This window comes from Taudactylus pleione, unplaced genomic scaffold (genome assembly GCF_031769625.1).
Source record: "Taudactylus pleione unplaced genomic scaffold, aTauple2 ptg000135l, whole genome shotgun sequence".
Taxonomy (NCBI): domain Eukaryota; kingdom Metazoa; phylum Chordata; class Amphibia; order Anura; family Myobatrachidae; genus Taudactylus; species Taudactylus pleione.
In genome coordinates, this window is record NW_028284537.1 from 3356891 (window position 1) to 3383957 (window position 27067).

Here is a 27067-nt window from a genome sequence, read left to right on the forward strand (position 1 = left end):
TATTGGCAACAATTATATATCACGCACTTAGGGCCTGATTCAGACCCGCTCCCGAGCGCAGGGCGCTTGCAAGCGGGTCGATGGTGCCCTACTGCGCATGCACAAGACCTGGCTAGCGACAGGGTAGCCGTCGCTCCGGGTCTCACACCAAAGGGGGCATGCTGTCGATGTTGATTGACAGCACGCCCCCTTGGTGGGCGTGCCGGGGGCGTGTCTGCCAGACGGAGGCGTTCCCATGGGAATGCCTACCGTCTGAAGCCGGCCCCACTGACATCAGTAGTGATGTCAGTGGGAGTGATTTTGGCTCTGATAGAGCCAAAATCACTCCAGGGCTTGCGGCAGCGAGACCCTACCGCAGGGTCTCCGTCGCAAGCCCGATGGTCGTGATGGTCTTCTCCATCGCGACCATCATCATGGACGCTCGCTATAGCTGTGGGTGGTCACCCACAGCAATGCGAGCGTCCAAGAGGCCGCTCCATTTTCATGTAGGAGGGCCCTGATTCAGAGCGAGCGCTCTGGTCAGAGCGTCCGGCTCTGAATCAGGCCCTTATTCCGCTGCGCTTTACAGAGAACATTTGGCCATTCAATCCCTGTCCCAGTGGAGCTTTACAATCTATGTTCCCTACCAAATGTACACACACACAAGGGTTCATTTTGTCTGGAACCATTTAACCTGTGTACCAGTATAACTTTGGATTGTGCAAGGAAATCTAAGTACCCTCTGGGAACCCATGCAAACACAGAGAGAACATACAAACTCCATACAGTTATGGCTGTGGAGGGAATCGAAAACCAAAACCGAGGGGGAGATATATCAAAGATTGAAGAGAAAGTACCAACCAATCAGCTTCTAACAGTTATTTTTTAAATACAGCCTGTAAAGTCACAGTTAGGAGCTGATTGGTCGGCACTTGTATCAAAGCTTGGAGAGAGATAATCTCCCTGCCCCCATGTCAGGCAGTAATGCTAGCTGCTACGTAAACCATACTGCTCTGCATACAGCTCTGCATAGTAGGTTGCGAAGCAGTGATGCTAGCCATTACACCAACTGTGCTGCCCTTAATGGGAAAGCATATGCTAGATATATGTTTTATGCCATCACTTTGCATATGAGGGAGCTGACTATGCCACCTGTTTGTTTAGCAGCCAACGACACTATTGCTAACACAAAGATAATGGGGAACCCTGTTGCATACCATTTGTTCTGGAGAAGTTATTGGTCAGAAAGCCATTGCTAAACGCTCTGGCAGATGGTGACCCATAGCCCTAACTACCATAGGTGCAAGGGGTGCAGCTGCTTTGGTGCCCAGAGCTGAGGGGGTTGGGGCATCTTCCTTGTCAAAGTTAATGTTTTATATGAATTTTTCACCATTGGGTGGTATACAGGGGCCCTTATAAACTGTTGCTATGGGGCCTTCAAATATCTAGTTACCCACAGAGCCCTAGAATGGAAGTAACTTTCTGACCATGGAACCCAAACTGAGAAACGACTCTCACGTACAGCCAATGTTGCCTGTGTAATGCTGGAAAGACAAGTTCTTCCTTGGAGGCGCAAATATCTGCCACTGATATTGGGTGATTAGGATTTTTAAAATTAAGCTGGATTGGCCCATATGTAAGTCTTAGCTTCTGCAGGTGTCTTTGTCCTGTGTGCTGAAAGCATCGGGAATTCTAGACGTGGACTCCATTCTTGGTGAAGTCCAGTCCATCCCTAAAGCCAGCATAAAATGCATGGTTAGTGCATGTGACCCGACAGACGGAGGAGAGTAGGCCCGATAAAAGCGCCTCCATAAACTGCCTGATGTGTGGAGGCGATCTCCATTCACAGCCTGGGTTCGCCTGAACGATGGTTGGGAGGATCCGGACATGCTTGATAACAAAACCAAATGATCCAGCCATATTCAGGGGGTGAATAATTATCATCCATGTCCATGCACTGAAAGATAATCTTTCAGAACAGTCGTCTCATTGGCTGATACGAATGATCATCGTTCACTGTATTGCCAGCTAAACAATGACTTTTTTTTTTATTTACTAGTTTAGTCAGCTGATCTACCAAATAATAGGTGTTGAGAATTTGGGGCATATCCAATCGCGGGCGTGAAAATTAAAAGAAAACCTGTGGTACAGGGTTTTTCCGACAGATGTAGGGTTTTGCTATTCAATAAGGTGACTGAGAAAGGGACGCGGTGATTTCTATCGACATTTTTTGTTAAAAATCTTTTATTGTTTTCCGCACCTCCAGAGCAAGTCTGATTTTTCCTAAGATCGTTAATTTTAGGAAACATCAGCAGGGCTTGCTCTGGAACTCTGGCGGCACTGCCATGAGGCCTAACTAAGCTCTTGGAAGTTTCCAATCAGCGTAATTAGTCTTTATTTACTCACCTTCCGATTTGGTGTCTTCTGCATCCAACGTCGGGAGCTGGGTCTACTATGAGTATGAGTGTGTGTATTGGGTGTGTGTGTGTGTGTGTGTGTGTGTGTGACCCCCGGTGTGTGTGATTTCCCCCTCCCCCCCATGTGCCAGTATAACCCCTGTGACGTGTGCTGGGAGAATTACATCTCCCAGCAGCCCCCAGGACTCCCAGCAGCACCCTCCCCAGTGACAAGATGGTGGAGATGCCACCGGGACCCCCGGACACATAAGTATAATTTTTTCTTATTTTTTTGCGCACCGTGGGCTTTTCAGCTCTGAAACCCAGTGTGCATTTTTTTTTAAATTAATACTGTTGGTATCGGGAGCGCGCATACCCGTGGTATTCCAAAATTGGGCGCAAGTTTTTTTTTTTTTTACCTTGCTAAACCTTGCACCCAATTGGATATTCCTCTTTGTGTGTGTGGTGAAAGTGTGTGTGTGTGTGTGTGTGTGTGTGGGGGGGGGGGGGCAAAGCCAGTGCTGGTGTAATTTAAAGCTTTTTTTATTGTGTTGTGTGCTGTGTTATGGCGCATCTGTGTTTTCGATCTCATTCCCATTTCAGTATAATTATACGGAGTCATTAATGGTGTTTCAGCAGTCAACAGGCACATCAGCATTTAATGTGACAGAACGAGATCTGTATAGCAGCAATGCCATACACAGCATTCACTTTTTATGTTGTAGCTACTTTATAAACGTTCGTTCTTTTCCAAAATGACCCCATACTACCTAGATTTACAGTAATGAGTGTAATAGGCAAGAGTATAACAAATCAAAATGTAATTTCAGACGTGAGACACTAATGTTTTGCTGACTTATTGTTCCACGTCTTCCATTTCTTATAAAATTATAAACCTACCTACTGGAGAGCGAAGCAAGAAAAAATAACATTTGGGAACCTTGGAACATAATGTTTTTATATTTTAGGAGACTAATAGATTTTGTTCTAACTAAGAATTGTTTCAGAAATAAAAAATGAAAGAAAAAATAAGTTTTACGTTATGGTTTAAATTAAACACTTCATTTCATAATTGGTATTTAGATTTAGAAATGGAACCTTTTATGCTAGTCATTTTGAGAAATGCGTTATTTTTTTTATGGCTGCCGTCTTCTCTGTAATGAAGCTTCTTTTGTCTCAGAACTTTGCATTAGGCATCATTTTACTATTGCTAAGTGCTCCCTCATGACTTAAACGTTGCTTATAAAATCCCCCCCTACAACCTTTGACTTGTCTCTGGCACCAAGTGGTCTATTACCATATATTAGCATCAATAATAGATGGCAGTAGACCTGTGGAACGCGTTGTGAAGGTTTTGGGGATGACCTGTCTCCAGGTGGACTTTGGTTTTTAGTTAATAACAAACTGATGGGCAAGCTTAAGAATTAATAATGAACCCCCATTACCTTAATTTGCTTGTCAAATACTCCGGTAAGTAGGTTGATCTGCTTTCTAATTGATACCACCTAGCTACAGTCAGTCCCTACAGAGTCACTCTCTGAGCTTTTAGTTTGCTTTAGAGACTTAAGAGGGCTGACGCAGAATGTGGTGATGAGGTAGAGGGCTTCCAAAAGGTGTGCCAGGGAGAGCAGATGCTCTCCCTGGCACAACGAAAAAAAAAAGACAAGAGGAGGGGGGACAGATTTTCCTTAATTGTTTTCTGCTAAAACAACCCCTTACGACTCTAATGGTAAGAAGTAGTAGTTACGGTATGTTACGCCATCCGGCACTGATCACTTTGCAGTGATTAAACACTTCCACTATTTGAAAGTGGAGGAGTTGCTTAATGATTGAGTGCCAAAATGCAGGAATACATTAAATTATCACTGACGACACCAAAATATATTTCTAACAAGACAACGTATGCATATATAATGTGTTACCATCTTGTGGGCTTAGTTCTTTAAATGGCCGGAGGTAGCACGTCACGCATATTATTCCTATGTTCTGATCCCCTACCTCCATCGTCTATAGAAATCCTAAAGCTATACCAGTTTTCAGCACGATTGTTCCCAACACAGGCTTAGATAGATGAATAGAATGAGAGACGCAATTATACATGATGCAGGTTGTAACAGCAGGAAAGCCAAGACGCAGTCAGATCTGAAAGACCTCATTTCAGCAAAATACATTACGGCAAGCACACATTGTTGTACGGGAGCTTTGTGTCTTAATGGACTGGATTTCCATCAAGAACATTACTCACAAGTAGACAATAAATGCATCTCCAAAGGTCTCACTATTCATTGACTTTCAGGCTACGTTTTAATCAGTCTTGCAATATGCAACAAAAATTGCCGTTCATATAAAGGTCAGGTGAGGAATGTAAAATGAAGGTAAACTCAGTGTTCTAGGAGAAACAATTGAGCAGTTGAAATAAGTCAACGGTGCCGGTGGGCAGGACTCTCCTCACCCTGCCATTGCCAGGAACACCAGCAATACCACAACAGGTTCGGCTAATTTTCAAGGGTTTAATACAAAAGGTTGGCAATGATTTGGTCAACATGGAAGAAGGTCGACATGACAAAAGGCCATCATGTTCATGGAAATGGTTGACACGGAAATGGTCGACACATGTTTTTATTTTGTTTGTTTTTTAGGGTTAGGCTGCAGTTAGGGTTAGGCACCAAGGGGGAGAGTTCGGTTTAGGGTTAGGATGAAGAGTGTTAGAAAAACAAACAAAAAACAATGTGTCAACCATTTCCGTATTGACTATCATTTCCATATCGACCTTTTGTACCCGTCGACCCTTAGTACTGTCTAACTTTTTTCATGTCAACCTTTTGTATCGCACCCAATTTTCTGGGGACACTTCACTAACCCGAGATGTGTGCGGGAATGGCTGCGCTAGGCTGATACTCAGATTGAAGACCTGGTGCTGTATTTGCTTTTGTCCTGCGGGAAATGTTTTGCACCTTCCTGCTGTACATTAATGACGAAGAGCGTTTCTTTTTGTCACATGCGTAATGATTTGGCTGCTTTATCACTAATGATATAATAATACATATTTCATCTATTTATGGCTCTTTTAATGCTGCTGATATCATTTATCTAGCGATGTATTATGTAGCATTATGCAGAGAATACATAATCATTCACATCTATCCTTGCCCCAGTGGAGCTTACATTCAAAATTCCCTTCGGCACACAAACTTATGGGTCCATTTTGTCAGAAGCCAATTAACCCAACAGTATGTTTTTGGCGGGAATCGGTATGATTTACCGCCGGACCCCTGGCCGGCGCTTCAAATCACGACAGCGGCTGCCCGAACAGGATGAAAATCCCGATTGTCCCCAGGTAAGTATTCACTAACCTATCCCCCCCAACCCTAACCCTCCTTTAGGGTGCCTAACCCTAACCTTCCCCCCCAGTGCCTAAACCTAACCTCCCCTTCCCCGCCGCCTAAACCTAAGTCCCCCGGGGGGTGCCTAACCCTCCCTCCCCCTAGCCTAACCCTAACCCTCCCTCCCCCTAGCCTAACCCTAACCTCGCGGGGGGGTGCCTAACCCTAAGTCCCCCCCGGGAGCCCTAAACCTAAACCCGCGGCTGTCCGCAGTGGTGCCCGGCATCACTTCGATCGGGATGCCAGCCGCCGGTCTCCCGGCATCGGTAAAATGACAGGTGCCTAGATGTAGACACCGGTCATTTAACCCTCGCCGGGATTAAGCAGTCGGTAAGCCGGCTGTCGGGATTAGGTTTGCCGGCTTCCCGACTGCATACCTTTCGGCGTGTAGGAGGAAACCGGTGCATGTGTTGATTCCCATTCCCACACAGGGAGAACATGGTAGTGTCCTGGTCAGATTCTAACCCATGACCCCAGCACTGTAAGGCATTAACGCAAACCACACACAATATGAATTTGCAATGATGTCACTGGTCATGCAAGCAAATCATGTCTTAGGGGCCAATTTATAGCTTTTGATAGGACTTGTAATTGTTTTGTCCTATACACTAATGGTGACTGGAGATGACCCTTAATTGCCTGGCTCTAGCCAGCGATAATGAACTGTAGGCAATTACCTTTTTCCCCTTCTCATTCCTGTACAATGCAATATGGGGAAGCTTTGCTTAGGAATAGGTTGTTTAGTGCGCTGGACATAAAATATTTAGATATGGTAATTTAATTGTCATTGTCTTTAATTTGCCTGAATGTTAAAAGAAATGACGTGTATATAACACATATGTAGTATAGTGTGCGTGTATTGCATAAATCACTGAGATTTGTTATCGTTAAAATGTCATGCTGCTTTTGATGAGGTAATCATTGCCGGTCTCAATAAATAAGTAAATAGCTTCTATTCCTGCCTTTTACATTCCCCAGCACCATTATGGGCCTTTCAACAGCAATTGTGGGAGAATTAGGGGCTTTCTGTGCTAGACGTTTTGCAACACAGAAGAAGATATTTAAGGCGTCAAGTCAGTAAATTGTCTGACATTTCTTCTGGGACACCGTTTCTCTGGAAACAGACCTTGGGTTTTCTAGATGCTGTCGCGAGGAGAAGTCCTGGAAAAAAAACACAAAACCTTACCTATATTTATCTTGAATAAATGCGTGTTTTGTATATTTTATCTGTCTCCTATAAACAGAAAGGATCTATCTACGTTTCTTCCCATAAGCAGTAACAGTTTTGACAAGGCTGATTGTGGTTCTACTTCAGATAGAGAATCCACTACTGCCAGGAACGTGAAGTTGGCGTGCTTGTTGTTAATGTATTCTTATGTAGGAAGGACTTTAACTTGTGTGACTTACATTGCCAGCACAAAGGCATTATTGATTTAAAATTACTATTATTTGCCAATCCTTGTTTTGTCATCAATGGATATTTGATGTTTTAGTGAAAAATGTTTCAACTTGTCTCATTTTAAGTCCAGCAGCCCTCACATTGAAGTTAAGTGCTCTTGTCATCTCCACACAGCAGGCAGCCATTTTGTGGGCCATATTAATATTTATAGGAATAAAGGACCTCATTCAGAGTCGGTCGAAGCGGCCGCACGGTCGTACGCCACCGATGTTCGCTATACTGCGCATGCGTAAAGTTCGCAATGCGCGTGCGCAAACTAGCTGCTAAGATCAGAAATTTCTCTCTCCTTGAACACAGCCAGGTTGGTAGTTTGAGTGACAGATTGAGGCGTTTGTGGGTGGTAACAGGGGAAGGTGCTTGAAAACGGGGGAGTGGAAATCCGAATGCAGGCGTGCCTAATTATGTGAATGGCGTTTTATGGGAGTGCATAATTAACTAAGTAGCATCATGGCACATGTGACATGGGAGGTTTTTACACTGACATGATCGTAGAGCTTAAGAGAGGGTATGGTCAACCTTAAGCTCTACGACCAGTTCCCGATGGTCTCGATTAATCCTTATATGCCCGGAGATGACGTGTAATGCGTACGAGAAGGGGTCGTATATGTTTGTCTTCCGGCCGCTTCCTCCCCTAGGTCGGCCAGCTACCGATCCGAACTTAGGGACACAACTTGTGAGGGAATCATTTGCATATTCGGCCCCTTTTCCCGTACGACCGTGCGGCCGCTTTGACCGACTCTGAATGAGGTCCAAAGACTCTTCACTAGGAACCAGTGACATCACTGACGCACAGAATGCAGGCAACTGTAAAATCTTACATAGCTTACATTTTTTGTAATACTAAATAACTATTATACCACATAGCGACAAATCCTATATATAAAATTCATTGGTCTGTTTGTCCGGTTATGCACTCTGACACCCCTGCACCGATTGGGTTGAAACCAACACGAGGTGTTTGAGTTGGATCCTGGCCAGGTTTTAGGCGTGTTGGGGTAGCGGTCGGACCTCCCGTTGGTGTACGCTGGGCAGAACTTTGACCCAGGGAGCCTGTTCTGGGCTATTCACTTGATGGATTTGGATAAAAACTTCAGAGGGGTTACATTGGATCCCAGAAGACATACTAGGGGATTGAGGTCCTGGTCGGACCCTTCTGTTGGTGTACTCTGGGCAGAACTTTGACCCGGGGAGCCTTTTCTGGGCCTTCCACAGGATGAATTTAGATGAAAACTTCAGGGGGTGGCAATTGAAGTAGTTGGGGCCCTGATCAAACCTCACGGCGGAGTGCGCCGGGCAGAATTTGACTCAGGGAACCTGTTCTGGGCCTTCCACTGGATGGATTGGACGATATCACATAATAAAACTTAATAACTTGAAGATTTAAACCCGGACAACGCCGGGTACTTCAGCTAGTTAATAAATAAATAAAAAAAATACATAATTTGCTGAATTAAAAATTGTGACCAGTTAGGCCATGTCTCAATCCAAAAAAAACCCCCAAGATTGTGCTGGGTCAGTCTTTTCCTAATATTCACAGTTGCCGAAATTTGGATTCAGTTTCCTGGAGCACTGCTGGTCGTTATGTCTCAAGTCTTCTGGACATTACTCTCCGCTTCCCCGAATATGACCTTATCCAGGATACATTTCTAAGATGCATTCCTGGTCTTGAACAGCTTGTGGAAGATTTATTTCTAAATGTAGCTGATTGATGTTTCGGGTTGATGCCTGTGGTTGTATCTGAGGCATGTGGTGAAAAAGACTGGTATATGAGCATAAGGGTGTTTTTACACTTAGTAGTATTAGTCATCAGTTGGAAACTTCTGTTCTCTCCTTCTTCATACCCAGTGTTGATCCTGTCAAATCTATCATTTTAATACTCTACTCTACTAGGGTATATGGAGCCCAGGGCAAATTAAAAAATGGAGCCCCTTATGTGCACGCGTCAGGAAAATGGGCGTGACCACTTAAAAATGGGACGTTTCTACATGAAACACACCCCTATCTCGCCACTCTGAACATTCCTTTCCATTCCATATGCACCTTACTGCAGTGCCCCTTTTACAGTCCCCCCTATACAGTGCCCCCAGTAGTGATCCCCCCCTATCCAGTATCCCTTATATAGTGCCACCAGTAGTGGTCCCCCTTATGCAGGCCCCCAGTAGTGATACCCCCTATCCAGTGCCCCCAGTAATGGTCCTCCCTATTCAGTGCCCCCAGTAGTCCCCCTCCCCCCCTTTATGCAGTGCCCCCAGTATTGGTCCCCTGATGCAATGCCCCAGTAGTAGCCCCCTCCCCAGTAGTGCCCCCAGTAGTGGTCCCCCACCCCCCAATGCAGTGCCCCAATAGTAGTCCCCCCCAGTAGTAGTCCTCAGTAGAGGTCCCCCCCAATGCAGTTCCCCAGTAGTAACCCCCTCCCCTGTAGTGCCCCCATTAGTGGTCCCCACCCTATGCAGTGCCCCCAGTAGTAGTCCCCAGTAGAGGGTCCCCCCCGATGCAGTGCCTCCAATAGACAAACACACGAGTAAAAAAAAGATAAAATACCACTTACCTGAATCTCTGCTCCTGCTCTTGCTCCCGCTGCCGTCTGCACCACCGCAGTCCTCCTGGGCTGGCGCGCTCTGCATTATGGGAGAGACATCATGATGTCTCTCCCATTACCCACTGCAGGAGCCGGAAGACGGAGCTCATGAATGAGCTCCAGCCCGGCTCTTTAGTGGGCGCAGCAGCAGCAGCCAATGAGAGTCTGTCTGACTCTCATTGGCTGCTGATTAACACACACATCACTGCGTTGGCAGCGGTGTGTGTGTAAATACACCAGCCTGAGCCCGCCTCCCACCCTACGCCTCGAGCTATTGGGTAAGCGCTCAGGGGAGGGAAGGGGCTCGGCTGTGCACTGCAGGACCGCCGCAGGGAAGCCTAGCGCCGGTCCTGAGTAAATGTGTAGTGCTGACCGCACTCAATGTGGTCGGCACTACACTGGCCAACTAGGACGGACCGGTACAGTGGCCGGCGCCGCCGGTCCCACGGCACGAGCCCCGGTGGCCCTGCCCTAGTTATGCCACTGCTCTGCTTAATTAAAAACTTAACACCCTATGAGCCGTATTCAATTAGAGCGGATCCGCAATACTTGGGGCATACTTGGGGACCCCCCCAGAGTCAAGTTCACTATTTTTTACCTTTGTCCCCCAACATTTTTTTTTGCCCCCAAATTCAAAGGGATTTTTTGGGGTGTCCTTAAGTGTTTTTTTTTTTTTTTACACAGATTACCTTTGGGGGACTGTCTGAAGGCTGCAGGGGGGTTCCCGTAACGTTGCACCCCAAAACCCCAAATCTGCACTTTTTTCCGCCTGGTATTCATAGGCAAAACTTTTTCGCCTTTTACATTGCATTGACTTTCCGCCTAGGCGGAAAGTCTTCCAAATTGAATATGGAGTAAAATAAAAGCAGGCGAAAATGACATCATTGGCGAAAAGTTTTCGCCAAAAACACGCGAAAGCGGCTTTTCGCTTCAAATTGAATACAGGCCTATGTGGGAAAATCAGAACCAATGCGGACATTTGCCACTGGCAAGTTGCGTACGAGTTTTGAGAACGTTTGATACGATTTGTCACAGTCGGAGACGCTGTCAGAGCCAGTGACTGATCATGTGGAAGGTCAGATGGAAATAAGAGCTTTTGGACATAAAATTATGGTTTGGGTCCTGCCATAATATCTTACTAGTTTGTACATCATTCAAGCTCTGTGTTACATGTCAAGAGGGGCCGAACTGGCATGAGGTATGAAATGTCGACTCGCATTGTGTCGATACCATAATGTCAGCAATTATCATGTCGTCATTTGCAATGTTGACACTGGGGGCAATTCAGTTGTTGCTCCGATTGGGCACATTGTTGGGGGCCCCACATTTCCTTGCTGAGGTGACGAGCAGAAACCCGCTAATAATCTGCCGCTGGGGAGCACTAACCAGGACTTTTTATGCCGCTTTACGCAGCTAAACCTGGTGCATTTGGGTGCGATAACTGCGGCACTCCTGCCCAATTGGTGCAAGAATTTAATCGCTCTGTTTAAGTAATGGGCTCCCACAAAATAGTTGCATTCTCCAAATGTCGACTTATTCAATAAGTCAACATGAACGTTGACACTCCTATTACAGCCTGACCCTAATTCAACCCTAAGCCTAACCCTAATTTCATGTGTCGACATTTTTAACATATTTAACATTATACCAGCATCTACATTGTGAATGCTGACTATATCCCCCAAACTGAACCTCCATACCGAAGATTCAGCTTATTCCATCTTTTAACATTGATATAGGATCACCAAATGTAAAATACAATGTATTCATAATCAAAATACCGGCACCAGCATCCCAGCTGCTGGCATCCCCTCAGTAAGTATTGGGGTTAAGGGGAGGGTTAGGGTTAAGCAATAGGAGGAGGCTAAGAGTTAGGTTTTATAGGGGGAGGTTAGATTTAGAGTGTAGGGAGGCAGGCTTAGGGTTTGGGTATGGGTACTTACCTGCAGGTGTCAGATTGTAACCTATTTGGGATGCCGGTGTCTGGATTCTGACTGCTGGCATCCCGTACCCAACCCTTTATTCCGGTTCGAAACTCAAAACTCAACTACAGACGCACCCAGTTACGTTGTGGCTGATCGCGCCACAAACGTGTGCACACATTGCGCCATGCGATTCCCCGCGCCTGTATACGCTACGGTACGCTATGGTGAAGCATGCATTCCTATGGAGGTGCTGTCATGTACACAGTGCACGTATTCACTTGCGAGCAGGCATCTCGAGCTATGCATGGCACGATTTGCGGATATCTCCCCTCTGAATAGCCCGAAGTTCCGTCTACACACCCACGGGGCACTTACCGCATTTACACCAGTGGGGGGGGGATGTGGCACAGTTGCATGTCACTCTGAATGACTGGCAGATTCACAAAGCTGAGTGTGTCCGCCTGGGATGTATTCATTATCCCAGCGCAGACAATGCCAGCAGTCAGACCGGCGCAGGAATCCCGACAGCAGTCAGAATCCTCGCTCCAGATTACCGACGGCAGTGATTGGGACACCAGAGGCTTTTTCTTAAACTTGGCGCCTCACTTCAGATTCACTTTGAACCGGAAACGCTGATTGGTCGGAGTGAATCCTGTCTTGCAGACCTGCAGCATCCTGAGCTGTTGGGGAAGCACTGCACTGATTGGCTGAGCTTGGCAGGTGCCTCAGTGATTGTCCTAAAGCTGCATTCTTGTACATTGTGGTCCTGTATACAATATGGCTGCCTCCACTCTGAATGGGGGGGGGGATTATAGTTTATCATTCTTGCTACTTGTCTGTGATTTATAACGTGACACCTCCACTTTAAATATTATTTTACACTGTATCTTTACACTTTACTTAAAGCCTTGTGTGGATATGCACATACGTATTGATTTCATGGTGTCCAAACTTGAGTGGTTCATAAATCACTTGTAAATGAGCTGTTACATTGGTGTTGGCAGCTACAGGAGACTGTGATTGTTTTATGCGAGTAAGTTGTAAATACTAGTACTGTCCGGCAGTTCTACGGCTTGCTTGAAGCATATTGATTATTGGACTAATTAAACTGACTTTAACCCTTGCAAAGTCTGCGGTATTGCAAACTGACCGCTATTAAGCTTTGTCAGTGAAGTGCAGTCCTTCCAGTTTGCTGGAGAAGATGGTTCATTGTCATTGTTTTTCCAAATGTATTTTCTGCTACGTAGTGAGGAAAGCAACCTCCTGGGCTGCTCACTGTTACCGTGACTTGGAGGAACTTCTCAATCAGCCTTGGTGGGTTTCTACAAGAGTTCAGCTAACCACATACATGGCAATATCAAGTAATTATGAAAATATTAGACACGAAGATGAATCTGCAATATCATTATATATATATATATATATACCCTAACCCTCCCCCAGTGCCTAAACCTAACCTCCCCCTTCCCGGTGCCTAACCCTAACCCTCCACCTAGTGCCTAACGCTAACCTCCTCCTAACACCCCAATACTGGTGCCGGGATCCCGACCTGTCAGGATTTCGGCGCCGTATTTAGACAGTCTGCATCCTGCACTCCAGGATGCCGACTACATCCCGTTAGCATGCCTGCCTCACAGCCCTGAGGTCACAAGTTTAATTCCTGAACAAGAAACTATTGGTGTGCAGTTTATATGTACTCCCTATGTTTGAGGCAATTTTTCAACGTTTTTCATTTTCACATTCCAACAGCTGATTATTATTATTTTTTTTTGATGCAGTTCACGAATAAATTATACCATACTTTTTTTTTTTTTTCAGGATATGTTGCATTTTCAGAAATTACCATCATCAGTCTTTATGATCCTTCTAACACATCAAATAAACTGTAACCAATATAAGGCCCCTGTACATCAGAGATTGATTGCAGCAATCTGCAATCGATTGTGTATAAAAATCTTTCCCTTTTTCAATCGATTGTGGCAATTATGCAATCGATTGAAAAAGGGAAAGAGTTTTATAAACAATCGATTGCAAATTGCACGATTGCTGCCATCAATCTCTGATGTATGGGGGAGCTGAATCTGATGTATTCAATTAGAATCGAAAAGCCGTTTTCCGCAAAAAAGTATCGCCGATTGCGTCTTTTTGGCAGGTCGGAACTTATCTCCTTATTCAATTCCAACCGGTTTCGCATACGCGGAAAGTCAATACAATGTAATAGGCGAAAAAGTTTCGCCTCTGAATATCAGGAGAAAAGAAGAGCAAAATTTTTTATTTTGGGGTGCAAAGGTGGGGAAACCACTCTGTACCCTTGGAACAGCCCCCCCAAAGGGCAGCTGTTAAAAAAAATCCAGTGGAAAAACTTAACACTCCAAAAAAGTACTTTCATTTTGTGAGCGATAAAGCACAAAGTGGGGGGACAAGTATAAAGACTTCTTAGGGGTCTGCAAGGATGGGTCAGGAGTTTTTGGGATTGCAGGTGCATGCAACAGGTGCTTTTTTCACATTTTTTAAAACTTCACTTTAGAGACTTTAAAATATGCTAGCACCCATTTTCAAGTACCCCAGATTTGACAGGACTACTTATTTACCGTATATACTCGAGTATAAGTCGACCCGAATATAAGCCGAGGTACCTACTTTCACCACAAAAAACTGTGAAAACTTATTGACTCGAGTATAAGCCTAGGGTGGGAAATGGCAGCAGCTGGTAGTGCCCTCAGTAGTAATCCCCCATGGTTGTTCCCCCAGTAGTAATCCCTCCTGGTAGTGCCCCCAGTGGTAATACCCCCTTTCAGTGCCTCCAGTAGTAATCCCCCCCCTGGTAGTGCCCCCAGTGGTAATCCCCCCTTTTAGTGCCCTCTGTAGTAATCCCCCCCTGGTAGTTCCCCCTGTAGTAATCCCCCCCTGGTAGTTCCCCCAGTGGTAATAACCCCTTTTAGTGCCCCCTGTAGTAATCCCCCCCTGGTAGTTCCCCCAGTGGTAATAACCCCTTTTAGTGCCCCCTGTAGTAATCGCCCCCCCCAGTAGAGAGAGACATACGGTAATAAGAATAAAAGAAAAAAAAAATCACTTACCTGAAACTCCCGCTCCTGGTCCCGCCGCTATCAGCTCCTCCGGCCGCTTTGTATGGGAGAGACGTCATTACTCATGACGTCTCTCCCATTACCCACTGCGGGAGCCGGAAGATGGCTCCCGCAGTGGGAGCAGCAGCAGCCGATGAGAGTCTGACAGACTCCCAGCGGCTGCTGATTACAGCAAACACACAGCTGCCGGCTCCGGCGGCTGTGTGTTTATGCTGTGTAGCGCTGACCGAACTGCGTCCGGTCAGCGCTACACTTCACTCGAGTATAAGCCGAGGGGGTACTTTTTCAGCACAAAAAATGTGCTGAAAAACTCGGCTTATACTCTAGTATATACGGTACACCTAAAAATACTGCTTAATGCCATTCTTCACCACTTGTGCAAAGACGATAATAAGAGACTATTGTACCAACTTAAGTACCCCAAACAGTTTTATTAGGGCTATTAGTACACATCTACATAGATCCCCAATGTTAGTGCATCCTTTTGGGGCGGGTTTCAGGCTGGTTACCCCAATTCTGACAGCACTTTCCGCCTACTCTGAATTTGCCGCTTGTCGTTTTCGCGTTGTTTGCAATTGAATACGGCAAATAGCGAGGACGTGCACGATAAGTTTCCGTGTCCAAAAGACGCAATGTTGGCGAAAAGTGTAGCAAGCTAAAACTAATTGAATACCGCCCATAGCCTAAAAAGTGTGTTTTTCACTTTATTGAAATCACAATTAAAAAGAAAAAAAGTTATTTTTTTTTTTTTTTGAATAAACATCAGGAAAAATTCTATACTTTGTGCTTCTTTCTTTGCCGTTGATCTACCTTTCCAAATTGCAAAAAGCAGAATTCTGCGTGTTAGTTTTCATAACAGAAGCTGTACTTTAAAACTATTTTTTTCTTGTTAATGTTTTTGTCTCCATCAACACTTATGGTGCATACACACGTTCAGATTTGTTGTCAGATATGGACGATAACGATTTTAAAAATCGTTCATATCTGAAAGAAAATCTGACATTAGGGCCTGCAACGATGAACGATGCGCTTTCCTGCGTGTCAGATAACGATATCTGACATCGTCTGTGTTTGCAGTCAAATTTTGAACGATTTCAGACAGTATTAAAAGGAATGAAATCGTCAATCGTTCAAATCGTTGGTAAAATCGTTCAATCGTTCATATTGACAGATCTGACCGTGTGTATGCCCCATAACAATGTAGAGGTATAATATGATTGTATAGCATACTAGCGTTCCCGCTAGGCTGTTTCAGCGGGGTGCCGCGCCCTGCCCTATTTCTGAAGGGCAGAAAGCACCCTGCCCTCCAGCGCGGTGCCCTGGTGAGACAGCCTGCGAGTTCGGCCTCCACCCATGGGTCGTAGTGTCCCGTGGGTGGTCAAAACGGCGGCACAGCGGTCACCGCTGGTGATTGGATGCCGGGTGCATGGGCATGGCATCCATTCACAGTGTCCGCAGCGCTTGGGGGCTGCCCGGCATGTCTGTAAGTGCCAGGCAAGCCCCTGGAGTGATGAAAAGTGGACACGTCATATCTCGCCCCTTTTATTTGGCAACACCCCCTTTTTCTTTTTGGTCGCGCTCTAGGTCCGGCGACCTGCCTTCTGCCGGACCTAGAGTGAACACTACATACCATTATTTTATTTTTTTAAACTAGAAAACATTCTGCATTCATTGATGAGCCCCTATGTGACACAGGATGGGGGGAGATCTGGGCTGTTGAAAATTAGATGGTTTGTGTTCCATTTTAGGTGATTACGAGTCAATATTTGCTAAAGGGGATATATCGTTTGTAAGATGGGACTCCACTTTTTCAAACAACGGTACCCCGACGTGTGTGAGGGTCAGTTTGGTGTAGATGGGTAGGGTAGATGATGATAATAGGGCATAATGTGCAATCCCCCATCTGTTATAAGTCATGTTTTTGTATTGCAGAGTGATATTGTCTAGTGATTACAAGACATTAACCGCTAAGGGACCACATCATTTGAAAGATGGGACTCCCCTCCTCCAGCGTGTGCAGGTGTCATTATGGAAGTGATAAGGCCCAATATGTGCCCTCCCACCCATATATGAGCAACAAATGTTTTCTGTAGTGAAGGCTAATATTGCCTAGTTATCACCAGACAGTAAGTACTTAGGGGAAGGGGAGTTATTGTACTCTGGTCTCATCGTCTTACAAATGATGTCTGGGCCACTCTTGCAGATAGATCACACCCCCCATGCTTGTCCTAGACTCTTATATAGATGAATAAGAATAACAGGAAGGGTTTACAAGATATGGAAATCGTGGTCAGCAATACAGAGGGGCATGGCGCGGTAGAGTTTGGGCATGACTGCACTATTGCATCATCGTCGCCCCCCCCCCCCCAAATACAATATTGCAACTACCCACATTGTGAAGCAGGGAAAGGTCCACGATTATGCCAATCACTTAATTGGGCGGCCGTGGGCAGCCTCCAGTAGACTTGGCTACTTTTCCAGACATCCGGAACGTGCCACCCGAGATTCAGGAGCCTCCCAAACGTTCCGCGTTCCGGGAGAGTAGGCAAGTATGGTGGAGTGAGAGACTATAATAATGGTAGTCTTACTGAGTGTTGAACACTGATACAAAGTCTTATGCATAGTATACATTCGTTTTTCAATATTCAAGTAGATGTACAGGGAAAATAAAATGAGTTAAGATTACGCTGAATAATTTAGTATAATAATATGGCGATCTCCTATTTCCACTGCTCTCTGCACCTCTTGGTTGAGTTGCACGTTCTCAGTGTCCCCATTACAGTCCATTCTCAATGCGTTGTGGAGGAGGTGGCTCCTTACCGAAGAGACCTGCAAGGTTGTGACAAATGAAGTTATCCGTGTCTGAGACCTGCAGCACATCATTAATCAAGTGTTGTAAAGCTTCCGGGACTTGGCGGAATCTGTGCCTTCCTAATTCAAGACACTGTGATTAGGGAATCCTGCTCAAAATAGACTAATTCCCAGGAGTTTCTGCCTGGCAGATTCGCTCCGCAGAGTGCACCAAGTAATAAATAGATCGCAGAACGCTGCTTTTAAATCACCATTTATTCAATCATTTTTTTTTCCACTCAGTTTAATGTATATTTTAAGTACATTAGTAAATAAGATAAATAGTAAACTGCATCTGACACCTACCTGTTTTACAATGGCAAAACGTGCAGCCTAGAGTGCTAGTATTCGGGGATGTAGGGGTTTATACTGAAAAGACCAGTGACCTAACAGGGGATGCAGTCAGGCTTCCCGACTGTCTAATCCCGGCAGGGGTCTATTGCCAGGCGTCGAAATCCCGACGCCTGTCATTTTAACTACGCCCGATGCCCGGCATACCGATCGAAGGAAAGCCGGGAGCGGACAGGGGGGGGGGGGAAGGGATAGATTAGGGGCTCCCGGGGGAATTTAGGGCTAGGTACCCCGCCGGGAGGGTTAGGGTTAGGCTAGGGGAAGGGGGGGAGTAGGGTTAGGCTGCGGGGAAGGGGGGAGTTAGGCTTAGGCACTTGGGGGGGAGGTTAGGGTTAGGCACCCCTAAGGGAGGGTTAGGGTTAAGGGGGGGGGGTTAAGATAGTAATAGTTTAAATACTTACCTGTCATGATCTTCACTGCCAGTCTTCAGACGTCGGGATTGGAACCACCGATCCCCCTAATAGAATGTTTGGAATATGCTCTGATGCGCTGTCTCCGTGCGCTCCAAGTATGTAGGAAGTCGTACTGACATCAGCGTGACCTGCACTCCTGCGTTAGTGCACATGTGTACCGCTGCTTGGCGCCTCCACAGTGATTCAAATACAGACATGTACGTCTGTACTATCATACACTTGCTTTATATATACCATTCCTTATATGTCCACTGCTATATATTACATGTATGCAGCATTATCCTGTATACCAAATAAACCTTTATTCCTGGTTCACTGCTTCTGTGTGTACTAACCTCCATTACTACCTACATACAGCTGCCCTCAATGCAGAAAAATGTACCTTAGTACATAGGCCTCCCTAAGGTATGGAGGAAAGAACACTTCTGTCCTCAATGTTTCCCTCCTCTCGGTGGCTTTGCGCATCTGCCATTGGGAAACGCATCTTGACGAAGAGATGAATCTAAGCTAATGGACCTATGCCTTGACCAGAACTGTGCTGTATGTGATAACTATAGTTAATTGCCCACTCCGCTTCAAAAACTGAGCACTGTGGATCCATGTGTACATTAATATGTTCCACATAGCAGACTGTTAAATAAACTGGAAAGCATGGGGTTGGATAGAAAGTTGAATGGATAAGATCATGGCTGCAGGATAGGTAACAGTTGTAGTAAGCAGAGTGCAGTCTCAAGAGGGAAATGTTACCAGTGGAGTACCTCAGGGATCTGTACTTGGACCAGTGCTTTTTAATATCTTTATTTGTGACATTGCAAATGGTATTGAAGGGAAACTATGCCTTTTTGCAGATGACACAAAGGTATGCAACAGGAGGGGTAAAACAAATGATTGATGATCTAGGTAGACTAGAGGAATGGTCAAGAACGTGGCAACTACAGTTTAATGCCAAAAAATGCAAGATCATGCACTTGGGTCTCAAAAAGCCAAAGGCTAAATCTAGTATTAATGGCACTATACTGGAAACTACTGAAGAGGAAAGGGATCTAGGAGTCACTGTTTCAGGTGACTTAAAGGCAAGCAAACATTGTAACAAAGCAATGAGGAAGGCAAGTCAGATGCTTGGTTGCATAGGGAGAGGAATCAGTAGCAGAAAGAAAGTGATAATACCACTGTATAGGTCATTGGCACGTCCTCATCTCGAATACTGTGTTCAGTTCTTGAGGCCATATCTCCAGAAGGATATTAATACATTAGAGATTGTACAAAGAAGGGCAACTAAAATGGTGCAAGGTCTACACCACAAAACGTACCAGGAAAGACTAAAAGATCTTAATATGTATAGTTTGGAGCGGAGAAGGGAAAGGGGGGGACATGATAGAAACGTTCAAATATACTGTATAAAGGGTTTTAACAAGGTAAAGGAAGGAGACATTCTTCAAAGAAAGAGAAGTATTAGAACAAGAGGACATGTTCTGAAATCGGAGGGTGGTCGGTTCAGGGGAGATTTGAGGAAAAATTTCTTCACTGAAAGGGTAGTGGACAAGTGGAATAGCCTCCCATCAGAGGTGGTAGAGGCTAAGGCAGTAGAGCAATTTAAACATGCATGGGATAGACATAAGGATATCCTTCAAAAGAAGTAAGGACCAATAAGGTTTGAGGTAACATTATGTTTAAAAATGGGGGAGACTAGATGGGGTGGTTCTTATCAGCTGTCAAATTCTATGTTTCTGTTACAGGCCACACTTTTTATACTTCCTGATTTTCAGACCTTTGTGGCAAAGACGTTTCCAATCATTTATTCCATGTCCGAAAGCATTTGGCCCTGGTCTCTTTACTAATCAAGAGGGGTGGGGGTGGGGGGTACATATCACAGAAAGGAAGTCTGGTAGTAAAACCGTTTGTTGGTAAAACATTGGAGTTAAGCTGAAGTCTGCATAATCTTCCTTTTCTAGTTGGCCAATATTTTTTCCCTAAAATACATGTCTATAGTAAAATTTAGATAGGTGTAAAACTTAGAGCAACTATCCTATGTAAATATATGAACTTGAATTTTATATTTAAAGGGACATTCAATTAGCTGCAGTAATTTACCGCGGGCTAATTGATCGCCGGGGGCTATTCAGTTAGCCCCACTTAACCGGGATTTCTTTTTGGGTCTCTTGAGACCCGTAAAGAAAACACAGATAAGTATGCTGTTATCGGGTGATAAGACACTTAACGCCTGAATCTGTGAACTTTTCACGGATTCTTTGTGTTAACGTCAATAAATGCGTAAATTTAACGGGTGTTAACACAGGTGTCGGGGGTGGGGTGGGGGGAGCAAGCCTAATTGAATAGCCTCTCCCGATAAGCCTGAGGATACCTCCCTTTTTCACCAACAATAACACTGTACAACAATTAATACCTTTAATTTGTTTCCTTTCTAAAAAATAGTCATACATTACTAATTTGAGGTCAAGAAAAACTAAAATGATTTCAGAATGTTTTTACTAGCCCTATTTTTTGAGCTACACTACTTGCACTATGCTGTATGTACATTAGTAATATAGTCATAGTGAAAAGCTATTTTAAAATAATCTGATATTTTCTTGATAGAAAATAAATAACAGTTGTTTTAATTCAATAAATTACAAATAAGAAAACAAAACGAAACAAACATACAGCATACGAAACAAACATACAGCATAGGAAAGTACTATGTAATATAGTGGCCTAATCATGGGGGTGCTTTCTCTTTGCTTGTCACTTGTATTCCTCTTCTGGGGCATCTCTTGTCACTGTCCAGCAGTAGTGATCACCTGCCCTGATATCTTTGTTCCATTGCTGAAATGTCTTGGTGGAATCGCTCACTATGCTTGTCACTCAGTGCACCACAGTTATCTTGTCTGGGTAATCACATGAATCGCATATATTTGAATAGGGGAGGGGACAAATAACTGATTCATTTAATTAGGTCATTAGGCCCCGCCCCCTCTGTGCGGAACGCAGATTGCTGGTAAGATTCTCCCCATTCTGCCCACTTCACTAGGAATACCCCTACATCATCATACATGGGCTATATCTCAGAACTCAGAGCTAACAGAGTTTTAAATGTCATATTCATTCTTTGCATGCTGAAATCAATTAGAAGTAACTATTTTCGCATCGGAAACATTTTCATTGGTGTGCAGTGTAATTTATCAGGGCTAAGGGAATTCCTCCGTTAGTGATCTTTAGTACGGGTGAAAATGCTTTGTATAATAGATAAACAGTATAACATTTCAAGCCCTTCTAGCCAGACAGTGAGTTAGGTGGAGTAATCAATAAAGTTCCAGAGGAACCTCCCTGTCTCTGAGACAGTGGGCACAAGCACTGGACTTTTACCTATTGTGTGCACTATTCTCACTGGCAATTGTATGGTGATCCCTGCAAAGATTACGTTAAGCTTTTTGTCATGACTTTCTGTCTGATTAGTTCTGCAATCTGTTCACATAATGCATAGTCAGCTGTGGTTCTCTTTCTTGATTCTGTCTTCCATTGAACTGCAGACGAGCATAAATTATCCAGTCCACGTCTTTAGGCTTTTAATGGCTCAATGAACCAGTGTCTAATTTCTCTGTATGAAGAATTTGCTTCCCCTGTACGGGCTGAAGGATGTGTGATTGGAACATAATTTTATGCTGTGTTTTAAAGCCGTTGGGTAGCTAACATTGTCTGTAGTAACTCAATTTGTACTGTGGCTGGGATATTTCCATAAAAAATCCATTACGCCCCTTTGCAATTTTTTGTAGACGGTACCTAAGAGAGTAGAGCCCCGTATCACTGCAACTAAAATTACATTTTCTACTACAGAACATTCTCTCGTAATCCCGTTAGGGAATTTTGAACTGTGGAGAAATAAATATATATTTATAAAAAAAAAAATGAAGATTATTTGTTCTTTCTTAAAAGCAGATATTTAAGTAAATAAGAATTGGTGACTGAGGACGAGGAAAATGGACCAATGTAAAAAAGATCACTCTTCTAGGCACTGGGAATGGATCTCCTAAATCAAATTGCATCTTGTTCCCACTCGCCTGAGGCAAGGAGTACTGTACCTGCTTCAGTTAGTGCGGAGTCGATGTATCGATCTGTACGGCAGTTCTTACATTTATTTAATAAGGTTTTGGGCTTATTGGTGTTTTTTTTTTATTCTACATGTTTTGAAATGTTCCTTACGGTTTTTCTCATTGCAATTTATTACATTTATGTGTCTAATGTTGTTCTAGGAATTGTCAGGTGTGCAAACCCTGAAATGACAAAGCAAAATTAAATTGTAGGGAATATTTTATAGCCCACTTGTCAAAAATGATTGGAACTGGTGGGAATTGTAGGGACGCTTCATCAATTGCAAAAGTGAGGCGTCAGGGGGGGAGGGTAGCACAAGAACCGTAGAGCGTAGGATCTCAGGATTAGAATCGCCATGTCCATAACGGTGAGTTTATATATCTTTAGACATTGGCCTACTTTCCACTCTGCTGGAACAAAGCTCGTCTGCATGGATCACATTTTAAGACAACTGGATTACTCTTAAGGTGGGTACACACTATGTTATGTGTGTACCCAGAGACTGTGTAATATGGTGTAACGATACATTGCGCGCGTTGCACACACTGCGTAATCCGGTGTATGACAGCGCAGTGTGTCGTTACATGCTACATGTAACGGCACCGCCTCGTCCAATGCATCGTCCCATCCAATGGCGGCTTTAGGGGTGGGGCTGCAGCGCTGTCTAACATTCCGGTAAGGGAGCCACACCAACTGCCAGTGAGTTCCAGTTGGCTGTGTTTGGGGTGGCAGTTGGTGTGGCTCCCCTATCTGCAGTTTGGATTGCGCTGCAGCCCCACCTCTGGAGCCGCCACTGGTCCCATCTGCTGTGCAGAACAGCAGATAGAATGATGCAATGAACAACCATCATTAACGACGGATGAGACGTACACACTATACGATGTGTGCAATATATATCCATCCCATACGCATCAGAACGATATATATCGTACGATATATATTGTATAGTGTGCCGAAGATTGGAGAAGATGACAACTGGCCAAGTTGCTCATTGCAACCAATCAGCTGCTACCTAGCATTTTATAGAATGCACATGGTAGATGCTAGCTAGAAGCTGATTGGTTGCTGTGGCTAACCTCCACTTTTACATTCTTTAGAAGGTTTGATACATTTCTCCCAGAAGTGTCAGCCTAACCATAGTTCCTTCTGTCTTCTTCTGTTCAACCAGTTTACCTGTAAGCATGGAGACTCATCCTGAGCGATCACAGCCATAGGTCCGTTCCACACATGGCATTCTGTGTCCTGATACATTGGAGGATAGAGAATGGGGGCATTCTTACCTGGGTACGCTAAGCGAGGTGGTTAATCGTGTTTTAGTAGAATAGGTGTGAAGTATTTCATGTTCTGCACTTTTTGTCCATATACATTGTTCTGATCATGTTGCATATTGTTCTGATCATTCTGCAAATAGCACCGTCTTGTGACTATAGATGTACATAAAGGTAACGTCTGACATTTTTGTCTTCCTGCAGAGGCACGGGAAATTGTTTTAAAAGCCCAGATCTTGGCTGGAGGACGAGGTAAAGGAGTCTTTGACAGTGGACTGAAAGGTGGAGTCCATCTAACTACTGAGTGAGTTTCATTATTAAATACAGTGTCGTCCTATCATACCACCTGCTAGTCCATTTCCTGAATAACCCTGCTTTTGGTTATGGGCTTTTTCTTACCTTCCCCTCATGTAATACAGGAATTTGCTGTATTCTGGATATGTCAGTGTATTTTCCACTGTTTTGAGGGGACCTGTCACTATAAATTCCATTATTTTTCTTATGCGTTGTCAATGACAGTGAAAATTATTTAACAGGCATTACAACAGAATCTGCATTGTGCCGTCTGCGTTCTTCCGACGAAATATTGACTGTCGTCCTATTTAGTGTTGACTTCTTCCCGTGTTGTGCGTTCACTTGAGATGGCTTCTGCACAGCAGGTGAGCATGTGGTGCAGGCCTGGCCAACCTGTGGCTCTCCAGCTGTTGTGAAACTACAAGTCCCGGCATACCCTCCCACTGATCAGCTGGTAAAGCATGCTGGGGCTTGTAGTTTCACAACAGCTAGAGAGCCACAGGTTGTCCAGGCCTGATGTAGAGGAAGACTTCCCCGGGGCGGTTATAATGCGGTATGGCTGCTCTACTACTGAATCACGCTATAAATGTTGGGTACTCACTCACTGGTGTCTTGTGCTATGTGTCACACTTACTCCTCTTCCACAGTGTGGTGTGCAGGATGTCGGCCCATAAAGAACATGCTGTGCTAAATACTCTCTTCTAGGTCACCTGGGAACACCCTTTTTTCTGCTGAGTACATCGTGCATAAAGCATTATGTAGTAAAGTAATACATTTACAGTGAAGGACCTGGTAACATCCTCTTAACCAGTTATTTTTTTCATTTCCCAGTATAATTAATATGCTAGACTGCGCTAATTAGCTTTCTTATATACTGGTAATGTGTGGTGCAGGAATACCAACCAACATTCTTAAATCTGGAATCAGGCCACGTAGGCGTGGCAGCAACACTGAGGACAGGACCACATTGGAGTGGCTCTAACCACACGCCCGAGTGGGAATAGCCACTGCATGGGCACTGCACCTGTCTCCAGGGACGTAACTAAGGGGGTGCAAAGGGGGCATGTGCCCCGGGCGATGGACTTGAGGGGGTGATGAGGAGAGGCTGCCAAGGTGGGGCGGCCCCAGTTGTATGTGTGGTTTCGTTCCGCACGCCAGAACCTGCAGGCAATTTCCTGCAGCCCAGCCTTGAGAGAAACCGCGCAGCCATCAGTCTAAAGTGAGCCAATCAGAGCTTGCGGACTGGCAGCCAATTAGCAGTGGCTGCTGGTACACGAGCTCCAATCGTTTTGCGACAGGCGCCACATTAGAGTGAGTGGTGCTGACCGATCACCGGCATGTGGCATCTCCGTCTCGTGGCGCCCGAGCTGACCCACCACGCAGCCTCGGCAAGTAAATGGAGGGAGCTGGCTTACTGGGAGATCCCATTTTAATGTATAAGTCCGATTTTAATAGTGTTTCATCTGTCAGTTCTGGGGGGCTGCTGTCACTGGGGGGCATTAGTGTGGCATAATGTGTTGCAAGGGGCATTACTGTGTCACAAAACCACACATCCTTTTGTGCTCTGTGTTGTGTATTTTGTATATATTTTTTTTTTTATTGGGGGGGCGCCAAATTACTGTCTTGCCCTGGGTGACAGAAATTTTAGTTTTGGCCCTGCTATCTTCACTGCGTGTGGCAGAGGACTACCTACCAGCCTACCTGAAATCAGACATGATCACAGAACAGCGGGACAGTCCCCTCAAATTTGGATCGCCACCCCTAAATCCGGACAGTAAAGATATTCTACTAACATTTACAGTCAGGAGCATAAATATAGGGACATTGACAGAATTTTCATATTTTGGCCTCTATTCACCACCACAATGGCTTTGAAATGAAACAAACAAGATGTGCTTTAACTGCAGACTTTACAATTTAATTTGAGGGTAATTTCATCCAAATCAGGTGAACGGTGTAGGAATTACAACGGTTTATATATGTGGCTCCCACTTTTTAAGGGGCCAAAAGTAATGGGACAAACTAAACAATCCTAAATCTAACTTTCACTTTTTAATACTTTGTTGCAAATCCTTTGCAGGCAATTACAGCCTGAAGTCTGGAATGCATAGACATCACCAGACGCTGGGTTTCATCCCTGGTGATGCTCTGCCAGGCCTCTACTGCAAATGTCTTCAGTTCCTGCTTGTTCTTGGGGCATTTTCCCTTCAGTTTTGTCTTCATCAAGTGAAATGCGTGCTCAATCGGATTCAGGTCAGGGAATTGACTTGGCCATTGCATAACATTCCACTTTTTAGCCTTAAAAAACTCTTTGGTTGCTTTTGCAGTATGCTTTGGGTCATTGTCCATCTGCACTGTGAAGCGCCGTCCAATGAGTTCTGAAGCATTTGACTGAATATGAGCATATAATATTGCCCGAAACACTTCAGAATTCATTCTGCTGCTTTTGTCAGCAGTCACATCATCATTAAATACAAGGGAACCAGTTCCATTGGCAGCCATACATGCCCACGCCATGACACTACCACCACCATGCTTCACTGATGAGGTGGTATGTTTTGGATCATGAGCAGTTCCTTTCCTTCTCCATACTCTTCTCTTCCCATCACTCTGGTACAAGTTGATCTTTGTCTGATCTGTCCATAGGATGTTGTTCCAGAACAGTAATGGCTTTTTTAGATGTTGTTTGGCAAACTCTTAATCTGGTCTTCCTGTTTTTGTGGCTCACCAATGGCTTGTGGTGAACCCTCTATATTGGCTCTTGTGAAGTCTTCTCTTGATTGTTGACTTTGATGCATATACACCTACCTCCTGGAGAGTGTTCTTGATTTGGCCAACTGTTGTGAAGGGGTTTTTCTTCACCAGGGAAATAATTCTTCTGTCATCCACCACAGTTGTTTTCCGTGGTCTTCCGGGTCTTTTGGTGTTGCTGAGCTCTCCGGTGCATTCTTTCTTTTTAAGAATGTTCCAAACAGCTGATTTGGCCATACCTAATGTTT

At 44.7% G+C, this 27067-nt stretch overlaps 1 protein-coding gene across 1 annotated transcript in view; it reads left to right on the forward strand.

The window, feature by feature from the left end:
* Positions 1–27067, forward strand: part of SUCLG2 (succinate-CoA ligase GDP-forming subunit beta) — a 257830-nt gene that overhangs the window by 48778 nt on the left and 181985 nt on the right. Inside the window, exon 3 of the mRNA XM_088473443.1 lies at positions 23979–24078. Within this exon, the coding sequence (XP_088329569.1) occupies positions 23979–24078 (100 nt within the window). The remainder of the gene's footprint in view (positions 1–23978; positions 24079–27067) is intronic.